The 19,329-nt window shown below is 56.2% G+C and overlaps 1 protein-coding gene across 7 annotated transcripts in view; it reads right to left on the minus strand.

Moving 5' to 3' along the window:
• Positions 1-19,329, minus strand: part of BANP (BTG3 associated nuclear protein) — a 110,400-nt gene that overhangs the window by 26,563 nt on the left and 64,508 nt on the right. For 4 of the 7 annotated variants that reach the window (XM_032389784.1, XM_032389787.1, XM_032389783.1 and 1 more), the window contains 5 exons: positions 17,219-17,458; positions 8,718-8,885; positions 3,938-4,068; positions 2,312-2,383; positions 891-929 (listed from right to left, as the gene is read on the minus strand). In XM_032389784.1, the coding sequence (XP_032245675.1) occupies positions 891-929; positions 2,312-2,383; positions 3,938-4,068; positions 8,718-8,885; positions 17,219-17,458 (650 nt within the window). Of the gene's footprint in view, positions 1-3; positions 930-2,311; positions 2,384-3,937; positions 4,069-8,717; positions 8,886-17,218; positions 17,459-19,329 lie in introns of those variants that run through there. The other 3 variants (XM_032389788.1, XM_032389785.1, XM_032389786.1) reach the window with 2 other exon arrangements.

Genomic DNA, 19,329 nt, shown 5'->3' on the forward strand with positions numbered 1-19,329 from the left:
GGAGAAACTCCAATCTAAACAAGTGATTTAAATCTGAGGTCTGCTGCACTTCTCCCAAGGCATTTGGAGGGTTCCAGATACAACCCCCGGGGTGCCACTCTCCTCTCATTTCTGAGACCAGGGACACACAGTCTCCATGCCCCGCACACGGCAGACGCCAGGCCCCCACCAATGACGCGGGGACGCACACGGCCGTTTCAAAGCGGGGAGACGGCTGGGCTCCAGAATAACAAGTATTATTATCTTGACAGTAAACGAGCTCTGTGTTTGTGGCAACAGGTCAGGTTGTATAAGGAAGATTCTCCAGACTCTTTCATAATTTTTCAAAGATTATAAACATCTCTTTGACAGAAACTCTTTGAAAGGGCCTGGAAACGTCAATCCTCAAAGTCACCAGCAATTTCACTGGCTCTTAGGAAGCAGACCCCTCCCTAGGACCCCTCACAGCTGGAGCACCCGGCCTTGAAAAGACAATTCACACCCAGTGTGTTCAGTGACTGTTTCAGCTAAGCTTTTTGTCAGACGTTTTTAAAAATGCCAGTGACTGGCATTTTGCAGTAACCTCCACAAAAAAAAAACCCACCTTCTCCTAATATGTAGCTACTGCACAAACATGACCATCCACAGCACTCATGTAAATTCACAGACAACAATGCTAAGGAGATACTGGAGTTTCATCTACAAGGCAAAAAGCAACGTAATACCCCACAAAGAAACAAACGTAGCCCAGAGCCCCACCGTGCACGTGTCCACATCCTTCAGGACGTCGGTGGCCAGCAGGGGCAACGCTGGCATGTCCCCAAGGCTGACGCCGCATCACCCTCCTGCTCCCCGCTCCTCCGCTGATCACACAGCCAGGAAGCATTAAGTGAGAGCACGCGAGCACTTACCTGCCCGTCCTGGCCCACGTGGTGGATCTGCAGATTGCCCTGCAGAATGGGTGAAAAAAGGAGAGATCAGGGACCAGAACAACTTCCAGACACAATGAGACAGAGGCAGGAGCAGCCCGTGCCATCTGTGAATAGCCAGCAAAGCCATTCATATCAGTTCTACAAAAATTCAAGCCCCTGTAGCAATAAAACACCCAAAACAAAATAAAAACTGAGTTTACAGACAGTATTTTTTCTTATAAAAACAAACCGAAGAAAACATTGTACCCACCCCCCCAACCCTGACCCCAAATGAAAATGTCATTTTCCCCCCAACTTTAATTTTGAAACAACTTTAGACTGATGAGAAGAACCAAAAGTCACCGGAGAGGCCCCATGTACTCATCACCCCGCACCCTGACGGGGACACCTTACACACTCAGCGCGCAGCGTCCCAACCACGAAGCAGAAAGGACACAACACAATCAACCAGATCACAGGCCCATCGGGCTCTTGCCAGCTGGAAATGCGTTTTCATTTGTTTAGGAAAAACGACTGTTTTAGAGGTCTAGTAGGCTCTGCTAAAGCTATCTTTGCACATACCTTCATTTTGACAAAATATTTAATTTTTAAATGAACGAGGTAGAGTTTTACTGTGTTAAGAAGATCAATCCCATATTGTAACTTATTACAAAGTAATCATTAATGGCATCAGCAATTTCTTCTACTTCATTGCATTCAATTCCTAATGGAAACATATGCTGGATTACACAGACAAGAGGGACGCGCTTATGAAATCTGAAAAACGAGGCAAATTCACGAAATCCAAAAAATATTCAGGTGATTTTTTAGCGAAAGCAAATCTACATTGAATTTCCTTCAGGAGGTCACCAGCAAATTATGCGCCCTGCGCAGTGAAGGATCCTGACGGACGTCGGGGACCGCTGGCTGGGCCTCGCACTTCTCTGCGCCCCTAAAAGGGAGCCTCCCCACTCCTCAAGGGAACACCGCGCCCACGACCTCCTCCAACCCCACTGTCGGCCCTCCTTCCCCACCCAGTGCTGCTGCCGCTCCACGAGCTTCCTCCGCCCGCCTGCGAGCTGACTGTTCTCACGCGTGAGCCCCCCCTCACGTGGCCGGCCAGCACTCATTCAGCAGCTTATCCTCACCGGCCCCTCAGAACCTCTGCGCCTCTTCCCTTTGGCCGCGGCCTGCTGACGAGGGCTGGACGTGCGCAGCCTCTGGCCGCCGGGTGAAGGCATCTCCATCCTATCAGCGTGTCCCGCGGCCTCTCCCCACGGTCCCCCCCCAACACAGTGACCCCCAAGCAAACAGGAGTCGGGGGTCCCGGCCGGACGCCCGGGTCACGTGGGCACTCCCGGCCCTCCGCGGCGTCTGACAGCGAGCAGAGTGCAGGGGGCCAGGGCCGTGGAGGGACTCACCTCGCTGTCCTGAGTGATCTGCACCTGCTCGCCCTGAGGCACCTGTGCGATGTGGAGGTGGCCCTGTGGGATCCGCAGCAAGAGAAGACACCAAGAAGCATCAGAAGAAACTCAAAGCCACAGCAAACAAGAAACGCTTTCTGGAACTGCTCTTGACCACCCGCTGACAATTCAGACAACTAAATCCTACGTGGTACAAGAGAACACGTGGATGCTGTAAGCCTATTAAATAGCCTCTTGAAATCAAACTTTTGGTTTGTAACACAGAACACTTCGCAATAGTTCCTAAAGAGACAATGGGGCCTAGAAAAAATCTGTTAAATCTTCAAATGTTACTAAACAGGCAAATTTTATAATGTGGGAAACAGAAATTTCCCAGAAAATTGGAAACACTTTTTTTTCACCATACTATCGACTTGGAGGGACCAGAAACCTCCAGGAAGCAGCAGGCGTTCTCCTCGCGGTCCGGGGGTGCTGGAAGGCCACGCAGCAGTGCGTGATCAGTGGGAGGGGCTGCACGTGGGTGTCTACACTGAACGTGGGTCAGGCAATGTGTTTTAAATCAAAGAAACACAAAACGATTAAATAGGTGGCTCGACAGCAATCAAGAACCCCGCTAAAATGCACTTAGGGCTGTGGGGGAAGGCAGACCAGTGCTATAAATGTGAACACGGCTCAACCCCGGGCAAAACTTGCTGCGGCTTTCGCTTTACTCTGCCCAGACTGCGTCACAGTGACCTGTCCCGGAATTCCTTCAAAGCCTTTCCTACCACTAAGACAAGAGTAACTGCCTTTGTGACTGTCAGTTACACAGAGAACTCACCATTCGTAAGAGCTTTCCCTCCTCTGGAAGATAAGAAAAGCCCTCAAAAAGCACTCATCAGCGACTTTCTGGGAGCCGGGCCTTTCCCAGGCAGCACCCCGAGTGCAACGTCAGACCGGGGCCCCGAGATTGGCAGGAGACTGCGGCTGGGTGGGACAAGAACGCTCACAGGAGCCCAGGGGCGTGCGGAACACGTGCAGCTCCCTGGCGGCACTCCTGCCCTCCCACTCTCCTCGGCCGGAGGGCCCAGGAAGGGTCTGGAGGAATTTCTACCTGGGCCAGGCCGTGCAAGGCGGACTGCTGAGCTAACGGCCTAAACGAGCTCAGTGCACACGGCATCAGCCAAGGAGGTGCCACACACTCCCCAAGGCCGCTCGCTCTCTACTGACCCCAGAAGGAAACGGCTTTTTCTTCCCTCGGTGGGAGGGTGCAAGTGCCTCTGGACTGAGAAATTATCTGCGGGGCACCTACAATGCCTCGCAGGAGGAAGGAGGACAGGCAGAAGCAGGGACGGCAGAACGGCCTGACCCTCAGGGCAGACAGCGGCCCCCAGGGCAGCACGACAGGGGAGCCACGAGGGGTCCCTGACAGGCACAGCCCTGCGGGAACTGCCCGCGTTTGTGAAATGCAAGCTGGCACCCGACTACTTCCACTTCAGAATGGCACGCCGACCCCAAGCAACCACGGCATGACCCGGAAACGCAGGGGACGCTGGGCGGGACCCTCCCCACTGGCCATGCCCCTGCCCCAGCCCGCCCCGCCCCCCGCCCTCATGGAGGCGGACTAACGAGAAGGGTACATACTACTTGGACCTGTCCGTCCTCTCCGATCTGGTGGATCTGGACCTGCTGGGCGTTGGCCAGGGCGTAGTGCAGGGCCTGTGGCGGGGGCTGCGGCATCTCACTGGCGGGGGGCGGTGTGCTCATCACGGTCTCTGCGGGGAAGCACAGAAGGCCTTAGCAACCAGCCAGAGGCAGACCAGACCAGCCACGTGCCCGCCTCTGGGTTCCCTCCCTCCCAGCCCCACATCCCCACAGAGAGGGAAGGAAACCGCTCCTTCCTAGACTCTAGTCGACAAGCCCGGACGGAGGAGCCACGCGTTCTGTGCGCATCATTAGTTCTAAGTGCTAGGGAATGGAGACTTCTGACCTGCGGACAGAAGGACCTGAGGACTGGCTATTCAGATACAGCGCATTCTCATCCATTTGTTAAATGAAGTGGCTCTGGATTTATCAGCAAAAATGAAAATAGGAATAAAGCTGATAATAGTCTGCTTTACACCAGCTGTTAAGTAATACGCGTTCATGGACAATTAAACTCACTAGGGAGAAAGAAAATCCCCATCCACTTCTTTAAAGATACGTTTCCAATAAAACTTTACTTCCTTTGTTTAATTCAAAATAGACACCGTGTTGACGTGTTGCATATTAATTTCAGTTCTAAGGATATCTTAATAGAATTTTCTACTAAATCTAAAACTAATGATGTAATGTATGGGGATTAACATAACAATAAAAAATAAAAAAAATAAAAAAGAATTTTCTTAAACACGTAGAACATTAAGGCCTCCGAAAAACATTCTGATTTTGTGTGTACAATTTTCTGCAATTATGGTGGACTCATAGTAAGAAAATGTAAACACACATCACAGTAGGATGAGATTCAGTCAGAAGTGGATGGAAGGAGAAGAAAGATGTAAAATGTCTGCTTACCCAACAAAAGCTCTTTGTGTATTTTTTAACAGCTTAATGGTGGGCATTAAATTGACATGAAATATACATTCCACTGAATAGGTTTGAAAAAGTAACATGGTATGTGAAAATGTTAACACCTGCATTATGTCAGAAGTTACATCTTTTTCTATTTCAAAGTATAATGAAAAATTTTAGCTGTCAACATTTTAAAATGTCAACTTAAAAATATGCATAGAAGAATACACATTTTCTAACCTCTTAAAGAGGGTATGCGACCAAAACATTTAAAGTCCACTCTGCTAGTCAGTAAGAATTACATAATCAAATAGGTTCCCCAATATTTCTGCTCTAGTGCTAATAAAAATCAACTGATCTTGCCATTCTCAAATGGTTCAAAAATACAGGAAGAACGGCAGTCCCCAAGGCTCTAAAGAAACCGCAGAAGACAGGACATGTGGGTATGAGATTCAAATTACTGAATCTACCAATGAATCCGTGGCTCCCTACAGTCAGTCAGTGGAAAGACCAGTTTTTTTTTTTGTTTTGTTTTGTTTTGTTTTTTTAAAAGATTTTATTTATTTATTTGACAGAGAGAGACACAACACAAGCAGGGGGAGTGGGAGAGGGAGAAGCAGACTCCCCGCCAAGCAGGGAGCCCGATGTGGGGCTCGATCCCAGGACCCTGGGATCATGACCTGAGCCGAAGGCAGACGCTTAACGACTGAGCCACCCAGGCGCCCTGGAAAGACCAGTTTAAATCCACGTCTCATAATCCGTGCTGATATCAAAGTCCGGTGCGGAACACCGTGCTGGTTCCTTGTCCGTGATCAAGGACGCTCGGGAGCCGGCAGTGCTGAGACTGGCCAAGGTTCCAGACCGCAGCACCCGCGGCCAGAGCGCGCATCAGAAAGGCAGGCCGCTCCGAGGGCCCCCCTCGTCTCCGCATCCAGAGGAGGGGTGGCTGCACACAGAGGGCTGGTTCTCTGAAGTCCAAATGACTGGGCCCTGCGCAGACAGCCGTGAGAGGCCCTCAGCTCACTGATGAGGCCTGCAGGGCGTGCGCAGCATCCCCGGTAGGACATGCAGCCGTGTTCCACTCAAGCACATGCAGAAGTTCACATGCTGTGGCCAGAGGGGAGTGTAATACCAATGTTTTAACAAACTGACTTTGTGAACATCCAGTCTTTGCTCACAGCGACAGCACTAATTCACCTTTAAACAGAGGAGCCTGGGCTCAGAATTTCCTTAATAGCACGTATTTGCAAGTTCTTTTTTTTTTTGTCTGCTAATTCAAAAGTAAACAAGGCAGACCCAGCTGGAATCACTACCCATTCCAAATTGAGCTGAGAACCCAGGAATTGTCCTGGATTATTTCTGTCACCATCTCAGATTTGCCTTGGGAGACTGGGAGTACGCGTTCAGGGCAAGGACAGAAACCGGAGGCCCTCTAGCTAACCACCTCCTTTGCTTTATCCGATTTTAGTCAAGTACGCAGCACAATAAAATCAGAAACAATGACAGCAACAGAAATTTACAAAGCCGTGGACTTTTTAGGGGCACCTGGGTGGCGCAGTCAGTTAAGTGTCCAACTCTCGGTTTTGGCTCAGGTCGTGAGCTCAGGGTCCCAATCTCAGGGTCAAGGGGTCGAGCTGCACACCAGGCCCTGCACTCAGCATGGAGTCCGCTTAAGGTTCTCTCTCTCCATCTTCTCTCCCCCCACCCACGCTCTCACACTCAAATAAGTAAATAAATCATTAAAAAAAAAAAGCCACGTATTTTTTTAAAAGTTTGATAAAAGAAAAAAAACACGTTTTGTGTTTGTCTCAGAAATTCAATTCCAGCGCTCAGCAGGAAGCCTGTGGCCGAGAGCGGACTGTGCAGGAAGTGGCCCTGTTGGGATTGGGGAGCAGGGGTGAGACTGGGGTAGAATGCAGAAACGCAGTCTCGGGCCTCCCTAGACACACACCGGGGCAGAGAGACCTCGGTGGAGGCGGCAAGGCTCTGTGGGACAGGGACAGCCCTGCCACCTGGGCACAGGTGTGGTGTGCTCCTGAGGAAGGAGCCGGGACTCGGGCGGGCCCACGAGATGTGCCACCGCGTCCCGTTGTGCGTCAGTGGACATGGTCTATTCCAAACAGCATGTCCTGGGACCCCGGGCTCACGTCCCCACATGCCAAGCCTGCCCAGGACACACGGGCACTGAACAGGCGCTCACATGGTGGCTACTCACCATCCCCAAGAGGACAACTGCACCAGAGAGTTACTCAAACCCAGAGCATCTTAGAAGAAATACTGACATATGTGTAAACAAAGAAACAACTGAAGAAACTCAACTCTCGTTAAACGGAATTACTGTCATTCAGTTGAAAGAAACACTAATAACTGGAAGAGAAATGAACAATTTCTAATAAATAAGCATAAAACGTCATAAATTCACCAACCACACAACAGAGCTCAAACCTGAGTGGGTGGTAAAGACCACCCAGGTCTGCAATCGGAGTGAGAAGCAGGGTCAGGGTTGGCCGGCCCCACAACCCAACCACCGACCAGACGCAACCGCTCCCACAGCCCAGTGTGGTCCAGCTTGAGGGCATCACTTGCTACTTGGAAACACGGACTTGTAGGTCTGGACGTACTAAATCTGAATCAGAACTAAACACAATTCCCCAGGGCCACGAGGCCTCGTGAGCAGCTCCGGAGATGGGCACGTGCTGTGTCCACGGAGAAAGCTCCATTCTGCCATTCCTCCTCGTGCATTCGGGACACGCAGGGAGAGCCAACCGTGGGTCCAGCTCTGTGCTCGGCCACCTGGACCCCAGGGTGAGGATGATAAAGCCCGTCCTGCCTGAAGCCACCTCCATGAGCCCAGGTGCCAACGGCTGCCGTCCCAGGACCCACAGAGGCAGCCTACTTCTTCAAGCAGTGGCCGCTCCTACGTGTCCCCCAGCGGCTACCTCCCTAAGTTCCCGAGACAGAACGGTTCATCCTAACAGAAAGGCCTAGATTCCTCACTAGGAGATTCTTCAGGGCAGCCGCTCACAGAAGCATGGCTTTGGGGCACAACGTGTGTGGCCACCTAACATCTTCGGGAACTACTGGCAAGTTACTCCCAAAACGACCGGAGTAAAGTTGCTTCTGAGGTCGCCTCGCAAAGACAAAACCCTACAAGGATTTCTGGCAACCCGGTCACCACCGTGCTTCGGAACAGGTGTTCCTGGCAGCCCTGACCGAGCTGCCCTAGGACCCAGACCCCAGCCGCAGTCAGGGCCTCAGGTTCTAGCAGCCGTCGCCAAGGGCGCCGCTGTGGAGACTTTTTTTTTAACGTTTTTGTTAAGATATTTTCAGATGTGCTGGGTGGAAAGCAATACTAAAATCACACTGTCGTTCCTAGTGAACATTTTCCTCGGGAAAAAGCAGTCCTCCAACAATGCCTCAAAGGTGAGTCTAGAAGGTCCCCATTCTCTTGCTGATAAGTGTAACTAACGTGCTACACTCACAACAGTAGTAACGAGCACCGCGAGTCCGCACGGGCCCCCCGTCCATCTGCCGTCCCCACACAAACCCCAGCACTCGGCTCAACGAGCTCGGCTCGAGGACACAACACAGCTGCTCACCGCCGCAGCCGCCACCGTCCTGACCGAGCTCCTCCTCCTGCTTTGAAATGCAAGCAGCATCAGGACAACGCCGAGGCCCTGCTCTCCAAGCCCTCCGTCCAGAACACTCCCAGGGCGGCAGAGGAGGGCCCCCAGCGGCGGTCCTGAGGTAACTCACCCCGCAGGGGACGCACAGAACGGGGCTCCCGGTCACGGCGCTCTCACCGGCCGGCTCACTCTGGACGGCTCCCCCCGAGTCCCCCGGTGTGAACTCTGGGCCGCCAGACAAAGCATACCTGAAGCGCTGTACGAAGACGACGACGGTGTTCTCCTCGAGAAGCTCTTGACGGCCAGGCTCTGGCCTCGCTGTTTCCGCCGCCAGGCTGTCCGACACTTGGAGTCGATGCTCTGCTTGATTCGATACCAGTCAGACTCCGTGATTCCAAACTTGTAGAAGAGGTGACCTGAAAGCACAGCCGAATTAAAGGACCGTGAGCCGCAGGCCTCCCCTGGCATCCTGGCTGTGTGGGAGCCGCCTGAACACAGAAACGGGACGGGCCTGAGCGCCTCCCATACAGACACACCTGCGACCTTCTAAACTCTTTCCACTTGCTTAACTGTTACGCTGCTGACCGGTCCACACGGCGACGATCTGGGTGCTGGGCCCCCACAAGCCTCCAGGACGCCCACACTCAACTCTGCTCGCACTGCACACGGGGCACGTTATGTCCCGAATGCGGAGAACAGAACTGGGGCCCACGACTCTGTCGGAGCCCTGTTTCCAAGCCCCAGCTTGCCTCCTCCTGGGCCTCCGTGCCTGCAGCTGTCCCCCACTCTCCTAAGCCTTTGCTCAGACACGACCTCAGCGACCCTGCCCTTAACCAGCCCATCGGACCCCGAGTCCCCCGACCTGCACTGCCAGCCACCTCTCCAGCATCTCAGAGAACCGACATAGTTACTGTTTGGTGTGCCAAGAGCCCCGACACCCGGGCACACGGCAGATGCCCCAGCACCAGCGGACTAAATGCTGGTCACAATTCACGTGATGATATTCTGCCGTAACCGCCCGAGTCTGAGGCTGGCTTCTGTGACTCGGTCTGGAGGAAAACTCCCAAAAAGCACATAATTCTTCATTCCCGAGAGCCCTGCACACCCCGTGGGAGGGCATCTCCTCCGCTCCGCTGCTGGCCAGAGGTGCACACAGCCTTGCCGCGGAGCACCTTACTGACGCCCACGTGTGTTCACCACTTCCACGACAGAGCCCTCTCAGGACATGCCGCTCGGCATCCAGAGACCCCCCCCATCAACGAGGAAATCGGGGATCAGGGAGGTCACCGAGGAGTGGCTGGCAGATAGAGACCCTCACTAGACACTTCACCTCTTCTCTGGGCCAAGTCAACAGAAAGTCACGACCACGAGCACCGGCACGGCAAGAAACACTCGTCAACGTGGGGACCTCTTCTCAAGCCGGCTCGTGAAACTTCACTGATCAACGGGAAAATGAATGGATGGAATTCAGAATTTTAATAATAAAGAAATGGAGGTGAACAACAACCTGTTTTGACTGCTAGAAGGGCCGTGTTTACACTGTCCGCTGAGAGTTTAATTGACGCCTGATCCCTAAAACCTCCTCCCACCGAGACCCCCACGCAGAGATAATCACCAGAGGGAGTGCTTGTTTTCCTAAATTCTATAGAAGTCTCAAGTTTCTTTTCTCTTGGAAAGACACTTCTTGGCTTTGCGTGTGCTTAAGACCAATCCGACTCTAAATATAATGACCAAAATTTCTGTAACCCAGATCAAAAGGAATTGGGCTGGGGAGCAGGATTTACAGAATCAGAAAGAAAAATAATCCAAGGTCATTTCAGCAGCACTTTGTAATCCTCATGCAGAAAAGGAAATACACATATGAAGTGGCCAATTCTTTGCTTTCTGATTTTCAGGTCCTCTCTAAAGTAACCACAGATCAGTAATCAATAATTACTGAGCGGTTGCCACGTGCCCCGTGTGACCTTGAGTGTGGGGCCGACTCACAGTGTTCTGGGCTAGCTACCAACTCTGGTGACAGGAGCCCAGCGCCCGGCTGCAGTCACGTGGTGGTGCTCTCCAAGACGAGGGAAAACGGCAGCCACGGGCCTCAGAAGGCCCTCCAGGGACGCGCTTCAGCGAGGAGGAATATTCTCCCCCGTCCCCCTGTCCTCACACCGTCACACTCAGGGAGAAACCTTCCCAAGGCCCCCAGGGATTAATGACACGGTCTGAAATTTTAAAAACCTGTTAGGAACAGAAATGAGTATCTACAACACACACAGGTGTATAAATCTAAGAAATAAGCAAAAATGTTAATATTTACATTCAACTGCGTAAAAACCAATTTGCCAGTCCAAATGTGGCTTACAGCCTTTGAAGAAAAAACACATTCCTACAGTTACACGTTATCCGCTTCTAATCCTCCTAAAACCTCACGTTACATACTCCTTCCAACAGCCAGCCGCCAGGACACCTGAAGAGTCCGCGGCACAGCCACCGTCCCCACCCCGCCACGCGGAAGGAGCCCAGCGGGCTTGGGGGCACGGGAGGAAGGCCGCCCAGGCCTCAGCTCTGCCCTCCTGAGCTTGTAAGGAGGCGGCCTGGGGACCTGAGATCCTACAGGCCCCTGAAACTGCTGCTTCCTCTGACTTTCCCAAAAACTCGTCTTTTCTAACAGCACCGAGCAACCTCAGCTTAATGGGCGGTGGAGGAGAAACCTTAATAATGAGGGCTAGAAAACTTACTTTGAATTTAACTGTTTTTTTCACACTGTTTTTTCACTTCTCTCTTACGTTAGCTGATGCTTCCAAGAAAACCTCATGAAGTAAGAATGCCAATCCCCGAGCTTCAGTTCCTGTCCGATTATCAGTTAGGAGTGAGAAACGGTCCTGAAATCCAGGCCTCCCGGCACCCAACCAAGCAGAGTAGAAGTGGCCACACAGACCCCAGGGCACCTCCCTCCCGGCTCTGCCCCGCACGGCACCCGCCGGCCCGGGCACGCGCAGGAGACCCGGTGCCTCTGCTCTCCTGGCCTCCCTCCACGAAGCTGCCACCGCGGCTGCCCCAGGCAGGACACACAGCAACCGGAAGGCCGCTCCCAGGGCGCTGCCCCAGCACACGGGGTCCTCAGGCAGCCGTGGGGTTCGGGTCATCTGCAAGGCGAGCCACTTGTCCCCTCACCATCTTGGAGGACAGTGTTCAGCAGGCAAGCCCCTCAGCCGCCCCCCAAAAGACTGCCCCTCCGAGCCTGCTCCCACTGCGTCCCAGGCAAGCTGTCTGGCCACCCGCCAAAGATCCGAAGCTCCATCACCGTTCACTGCCTTCCCACTTCCCGGAACGCCCATCCTGACACTAGTGGTTCGAACCGTAAGACCAGACTCCCGGCTCTGCAACAGTGAGCCCCGCGGAGGGCTGAGACTCACTGGGGGAACAAGGAACAGAGCTGGTAATCTCACGTCCTTGGTGGGTGGCATGGGGCTTATCATACACAGAGGAATGAAAAACACTATCACTGTTAACGTAATCTCAAGTTCAAGGACAAAGAAAAGCAGAAAACTGAGTGCCAGTAATTTATTTCCTAAACCGAGTCTTGATAGTGACTGACCCAGAAAAACAGCAGAATCTTCAGCCCCCGAGTGAGGGGGACCAGCCGGAGTGTCTCCATGCACTGTGTGTATCTGGTGTCCTGGCCTCAGAGCCGGGGAGCCCCCACCCCCCAAGCAGGAGAAGCTCCCGACAGCGGAGAAGCACGAAGGGAGAAGAGCCTGAGGGCCTCCCCGCGGCCCTGTGTCCGGGTGACCTGTGAGCAAGGGCACCAACCGTCTCTCAGCTGTGCCTCCCAGCCTGCCTCCCAGCCCCGCATGGACACCGTCACCGCAGCGTTCCCAAACCCACGTGCTGGGTACCCCCAGAGAAGCTGTGTAAGGCACCACTACATTTGATTAGCAAGTCCCAAAGGACCCCGGCCCTAGGCACTGGGAACTGTCCCCCAAAATGCATGTCCTTCCCAGGACCTCAGAATGTGACCTGCCCTGGAGACAGGGTCTCTGCAGATGTGATTAAGATGAGGTCACACGAGGAGCACAGTGGGCTCTCAATCCAACATGACTGGTGTCCTTATAAGGACGGAAGAGAAACATCCCCCAGGGAGGGGACAGGCGAGTGCCAACACAGGCAGCGAGGGGAGCGGCGCCGGCACAGACTCCCAGGCACCAGCAGACGCTGGGAGGGGCAGAGAGTCACCCCCGGCCCTCCGGAGGGAGCGCGGCCCTGCCCACACCGTGGGTGCAGACTTCCGGCCTCCGGGGCTGACAGGCCCAGCTCCTGCTGCAGGAAGCCCCCCCCGGGGGCCGTGCTTGTTGCAGCCGCCCGGGACGTTCCTGCAGCCCGCAGCCCACAGCCCACAGCCCACAGCGGCACCAGGACGCGGGCCTGCGCTCACAGGTAAGAGCCGACCGGCCTCTGTGTCACCGCCGTGCCCTCACAGAGCAGCGCCGTCTCTCGGGGCGGCTGAGGGCACACAACGGGCTGACTGCGGTCCTCCGTGAGAGCAGGACTCGAGTCTGGGCCAAGGGCTCGGGGCCTCACGGGATCTCCCTCCACGTCTGCGGGCTTCCCAGATGCCTTCCGAGGGCCGGGGCCGTCCAACCGAAGGTGCTTTCATCCCCTTCCTAGCAGCTGCCACGGGTTAACAGCCTGTCCAGCTCTAAGCACAGGCTGCTGGGACCCGCGACCATGAACCCAAGAACAACGGCCATATTCTCAACTCGAGGGGAGAAAATCAACTGCTTGCATTCTTGGGTGACATCCCTCAGGAAAATGTTACCAATTTGTAAAGTTACGGTCATGCGCTGCCTACGCATCGAGCACACAAACTATGTGGTCAAGTTACCCAAATCTGGGGGAAGCCGTCACTCCTCGGGAGCTGGAAGGAAGCGCACACCTGGAAAAGCAAACGCGCTCCTCGTGGAATAGCTTACGCCCCACTTCTCCCTCTCAGAAGACGCTGCTTCCTCATGAAAAAGGCAGTTCTTAGACACACAGCCTACGGTATGTTTCCAAATGCTAATGTTTTCCCCAGTGAGACTGGGACAGGAGTGGGGGAGACGACACAGCAGGCGCCCACTGGGTGCGGGCAGCAGGCCGCAGGTGCTACCCGGCAGCCCTGGGAGGCCACTCCGCGCGTAGGAGCGAGGGGCAAGGGCACTGGCCCAGAGTCCCACGGTGCGCACTCCTAAGTCGTGACTCAAACCCGCTCCTGCCTGCGCTTCCTCACCCCAGGACCGAGCCCCGGGGCCCATGACCCCGCTACTCGGGGCTTCGGGGAAGCTGCAGGCAAGGGTGTGTGCGACCGGACCGGGGGCTGCGCTCTCCTGCCCGGGCCACCGACAGCCGCTCCCTGCTTCCAGACGGAGACGCCGGACGCCACCTACTGTGAATGTCACGTCCTGACGGCCCCTGCTGTCGAGGACACAGCAGCCTGTCCACGGTAAAGCCGCCGAGCGCCACCCACAGGCATGACTCTCACCAGCGCAGCGGGCCCCGACCCAGCACCCTTCTGCTCCTTTTGCCGGGAGACTGCGGGCACAGGGCGCACACGGCGAAGGGGCAGGTAGGCCGCAAGCTCGGAGCCCCCGTCAGACAGCCCGTGCCAGGGCACCGGCTGCTACCCGCGGCCGCGACTGCTCGCCTGCCCTCTCAGCCGCGGCCTGACTGGAGGGATGGAAGCTCGGGGAGGGCAGGCCCCACTTCCTGGGGAGCGCTCCCTGTGGACAGTCCCTCTCAATTCCCGTGATCTCCTTTCTAAAAGATACGTCTTCGTTCTTTGCAAACTGCGCCTGAGAGAGCAAATGTGCGCACTCTGGCTCAGGAACCCCGCCACTTCAAGGACCCACAGGCCTTGCCCCGCGTGGGAAAGAAACAGGGCCAAGTTTGGCTGCTCACACAAAGCAGTTGTCCAGAGCAGCTCTCCACCAGCCCCCGGACAGCCCGCCACCCAGAACCCTTGTGGCGTCCCTGGGCCCCCACGAGAATACGTGGGCGGCCCGGTCTCCCACCAACACACTCACAGGGCCCCGGCACTTGGCTGCAATGCAAATACAGCCGTTCAGCTCGTAGCTCCGCCGAGCATGCAAGTGAATGAGTCATCTGCTACGCAGAAAGCGGACGGTCTTCCACAGCGCAGTGATAATGCTGACCTTCTGAGTTTCTGTTCAGCCAGGCCTTGCTCATGTGTCCAGAATCCCCTGCTTCCACTGTGCAGACCTGGGCTGTACCCCCACTTTCGTCTCCCAACACAGCCCCGCTAAGACACCGCCCGTCCTTCAGTCTCCCTGAAGACTGCCCAAGATCTTCCCTGCCCAGAGCTCGGTTTCAAAGCCGGCGCTACGCACGCATCTCGGGGGGACCGGTCTCGGTGGGGGCAGACACCGGCGCTCTTCCACCCCACAGGAGCGCACGGCCAGAGGCCTCCTAGCGGGGCTGCAGCACCTGCGGGGCGTTACCTGCCGGGGGTTTCGGCCCAGGTGGCACGGGTGCACGGGGTGCCATGGCTAGTGAGCACACCAACAACCCCAACTGCTCCGGGGCCGGGGGCCACGCCCTGAACCCGCAGAGCCCGCGGAAACCGATGCTCCCTTGCTGAGCCACTAGGAGAGGTGCTCAGCTCACGCTTCCCCGATGGAGGAGGGCTCGCAGGTGGGCCGACCGGTCCGCACACAGAGACAGACTGGGCTGTCTGCTCAATGCAGCCTGTTCCGCCACACGGACTCCCTGGGCTGCAGTACGTCGGCCCCAGCACCATGTGCTTCTGCTCAGAGCACCGCCCTGCCTGGCTGCCCCACCCCCTCTCCAGAACCTTCTCCAAGCCACTGCCTACTGACCCCGTGTCCCAGCCCAAGCGCAGGGAGCCCCTACTCCTTGGACTGATGCTCTGAGCTATGTCTCCAAATGAGAGGCAACCACCCTCCAGCTTCCGGTTCTAGGAGCCCCCAACTCTCCACGGGAAGAGGCGCCCGCCCCCCAGAGCCCATCGCGCCCACGCTGTCAGGGCCGTGGCCATTCACAAACACCTGACCGCACACGGAGACTCTCGCTCATCTCCACACGCCTCCCGCACGGGGCGTCCTGTCAACACACAACCGTGTGCTCTCAGGCTGCGTGCACAGCACGTGCCTCCTCCACAGGCCCGAGCGGCGCGTCCCAGCCGGCCTCACGCTCCAGAGCAGGGCTGGCAGATGGCGGCAGCCCACCGCCTGCGTTTAAAAATCACGTTCTGTCGGAACACAGCCAGGCCTGTCTGTCTTGTCTCTGGCTGCTTCCAGAGCTGAGCGGTCACAAGAGACGCGGCGGCCCACGGAGTCAGACATGTCTACTGCTGTGGCCTCCCCACAACAACGTTCATCCCTGAACCGCTGTCCCCGCCAAGGGGCTCCTGTCAGCTGCTCACGCGAACAGTCCCTCAGAAGAGACCCGAGAGGAACCTCAGCATCTGGGATAGACCCCCCCCCCCCCGGCAGATCAGATGGGCGCGGCAGAACGCCCGGGGCCACGAAATGGGGACACCAGGATGACGAGCCACTCTAGTGTGAGCAGGGAGCTGGGTTCATGCCTCAGCAACTGCCAGAAACCTCTGCAGTCAGTAGGAAACCCTCAGTTTTAATCAAAACTCAGTGTAAGTGGCCACATAAAAAAATATTCCTGCTAGTTTACAATAATTACGGGAAAAGCCAGCCTCTCTCTCTCTCTGTTCCTGACTGAAGGCTCACGGACCAATGTCAGAGAGTTTCCTGTGACAAACAAGGCTCTTTTTGGGGCGCCTGGGTGGCTCAGTCATTAAGCGTCTGCCTTCGGCTCAGGTCATGGTCCCAGGGTCCTGGGATCGAGTCCCGCATCGGGCTCCCTGCTCAGCGGGAAGCCTGCTTCTCCTTCTCCCACTCCCCCTGCTTGTGTTCCCTCTCTTGCTGTGTCTCTCTCTGTCAAATAAATAAATAAAAATAAAATAAAAATAAAAATAAAAAAAACAAGGCTCTTTCCGACGGACAGCGCCCTTCTCTGCTCTGAGACGGTGACCTCGGGGTGACTCACTTTCCCCCTTTTGCTAGATCAGACTTAACCTTGATATTCAACCACAGTGGGTCTCCTGAACGTGGGTCTCACACAGTGCTACCCAGCCCTCGTGTTAGAGTCTGTCTGCTTCGTGTCACTCCCGGAGGCAGACCGGCTCTGTGGAGTGGACAAGCCCAGGGGTGAGAGGCACGCGGGTGCTACTGCGAAGGTCGTGGGCCACCTGCACCCCTGAAATGTCACCAACAGGATACAGGGATGACTGATTTGACTGTGGGGCACTGTGCAAAGAGGAGGAAAGCCAAAAGGCTGTGGGGACATCAGGACCAGGACCATGAGACCTGCTGGCCCCGGTCAGGGAGGTCGGCCCACAAACAGGCAGCCCTGTCTGAAAGGGAGGAGGCGGGCAGCACCCTGCTCGTGCCACAGGGAAGCCCAGGAAAGGCCGCGGTCAGCGGAGGGCAGAGGTCGGCTGTGGCTGTGCCCCTCCCCGGCCTCCAGAGCGGCCTGAGGACCGGTGAGGCCAGGGTCTGAGAGGGCCGCGCCCCCCGTGTCTTTCCCACAGCAGGACCAGCGGCACTTACTACGGGAGATGCTCCAGCCCTGAGCGCAGGTCCGGACGCAGCCCCGAATCGCCACCTTGTAGGACCCCAACCTACGACCAGGCACCGGGGGGGGCGGGCAAGAGGAGGGCCACACTTACACCGGATGCCGTAGATGGTGAGGGGGTCGAGCTGCTTCTTGCCGTGCTTGCCCTGGCCCGAGAGGTTGGACACGGCCTGCACCTCCCGGTGGAAGAGGTAGTCCAGCAGCGTCAGCGCCATCTTCTCGGCGGTGCGGCAGTTGGTACTAATGTGCAGCATGTCGGACGGGATGATGGCGCAGCGCACCCGCATCTCGGGGTTGTTCTCGTCGCCCAGCCACGTGCCGTTGGGGTAGTCCTCTGCGAGAGACAAGAGGCCGTCTCAGCTAAGCTCACGAACCCGAGTGCCCGGTGCGCAGCTCAAATACGCGCCACGGAGGCCGCCGGCGAACTGCTCCCCCAACTCCCAAGACGTGGCCGGGAGCACGGGGGCGACCCCCAGGGTCACAAAGGACATGTGATGAACAGAAACCAGCGCATCGTTCCCACAAGGGCCGCCTTGGCTTCCACCGACCCATCTCAGAGGGATGCACGGAGCCTGGAAACACTCTCTGCTTTCCAGACTGGCTTCCACGGGCGAGGCTTGCCTCGCTAACTCGGGGAAAAGTAAATGGAAGGCAGAGCGCCCTGCCCTGCTGGCCAGTCTGCGGCCAGGGAGACAGGCCTGTCCACGGCCCTCACAGGTCTGGTAACAGAAGGCCCTGCAGGGCCAGCGAGGATGCTGCCCACCCCCCACACGGGCCTGTGTGTCCAAGGAGGCGACACCAAACGAGCACTAGCCTCAAACAACAGATTCTCTTCACAACTTATGAAAACTGGGTTTGTTTCCAGTTTGCCGGCATCTGGACGGGCAGCAAACAAGGGTGGTCTCGGAGTACTAGAGTCAGGGACTGGGGAGGCTCCTTCAGGTCCTGACCCTGAATCTGGAGGCCCTCAGCAGCAGGACGGCCACACGGACAGCATCTGCCTCTGGGACCACGAGAACCCACACACAGCTCTGTCACTCAAGCCTCCCCTCGGGACCGCTCTGAGAAAAGCACTTGGAAGCCAGGCACGTCCTGAGGGAGACGGGATTTCGGTGGCGTGGCCCCTCACGGACAGAGGGCTCCAGGGGTGTGCTGATGGGCCCATGCTCTCCTTCTCGCTGCAGAGTCCTTCCCTGAGGACAGGAGTCTCCCCTGTCCTGCTCTGTGGACCCCTCCCCGCCCTGCTCCCCTCCCTCCTTTGACCTCTCACAGGAACTGGGAAGTCTCAGTTGAAAGCACCTTCTGACTTCCAGCTCAGAGCACTGTCATCTCTTTGCTGGTCTTGTGACCCTTCGCTCCCTGCACACGTGCTTTCCCTAACCGTGAGAAATGCACCATCTGTGCTTCTAAAGTCTCGAACGTACTACTTACAGAATGAAAACCCCCCAGCCTTGCTTGACTGCAGGAGCAGGGTACCCAGGAGCAGCAGGGTCGCCAAGAGGCTGCGTGCTCTGTGGGCACAGACCCGCCATCCTAGAACTTGTCTGGAAACAGGCGCTGGTCCACAGGGTGCCACACACACCGGCCACTTTTAGAGTCAGTCTTCCAGGTCTCCTTTGTCTAGCTGCCTAGTCTAATCTCTGGCCATTTCCCAAAGGAGAACATTCTGGGAGGAGGGCCTCCTGTGCAAGCAACTCCAGGCTCTGCCTCTGCAAACTGAAAATCACGACATGCCCCAAACTCTGCCTTTCTCAAGGGTGACATCAAACGCAAACACCCAGAGCTCAGCGTTCGGGTGGGGAAGGATCCCCACACTCTCTGCCTTCGGCAGGGCCACAGCGATGATCGTGAGACAGGCACAACGCTGACGTGCAGAGAGAAGGGGGCGGGCAGTGGCGCGGAAGAAACCTCTCTACCCGGGGTGTGCCGGCCGCAGATCCACGGGCACCTCGCCAGCTCCCCGTGGGAGACGGGGAGGACACCGTGAGGTGGAGACCACGCTCGCAGCCAGCCCCTGGCTTCCAAGCAAGGCCCGTAGCGAGGGGCTTGGCTTTGCTTGACCACGGAGGACCACGGATTCCATCTCCGTGTAACAGCCTCCAGCCGTCGGAGTGGCCAGTCTGCATGTGAAAGGGATCCGTGGTCGTCAAACAAACAAACACCAACTCAAAGGAGCCTCAAACTCTGGCAGAAGGAAACCCCACT

Source organism: Phoca vitulina, unplaced genomic scaffold (genome assembly GCF_004348235.1).
Source record: "Phoca vitulina isolate PV1807 unplaced genomic scaffold, GSC_HSeal_1.0 scaffold56, whole genome shotgun sequence".
Lineage (NCBI taxonomy): Eukaryota > Metazoa > Chordata > Mammalia > Carnivora > Phocidae > Phoca > Phoca vitulina.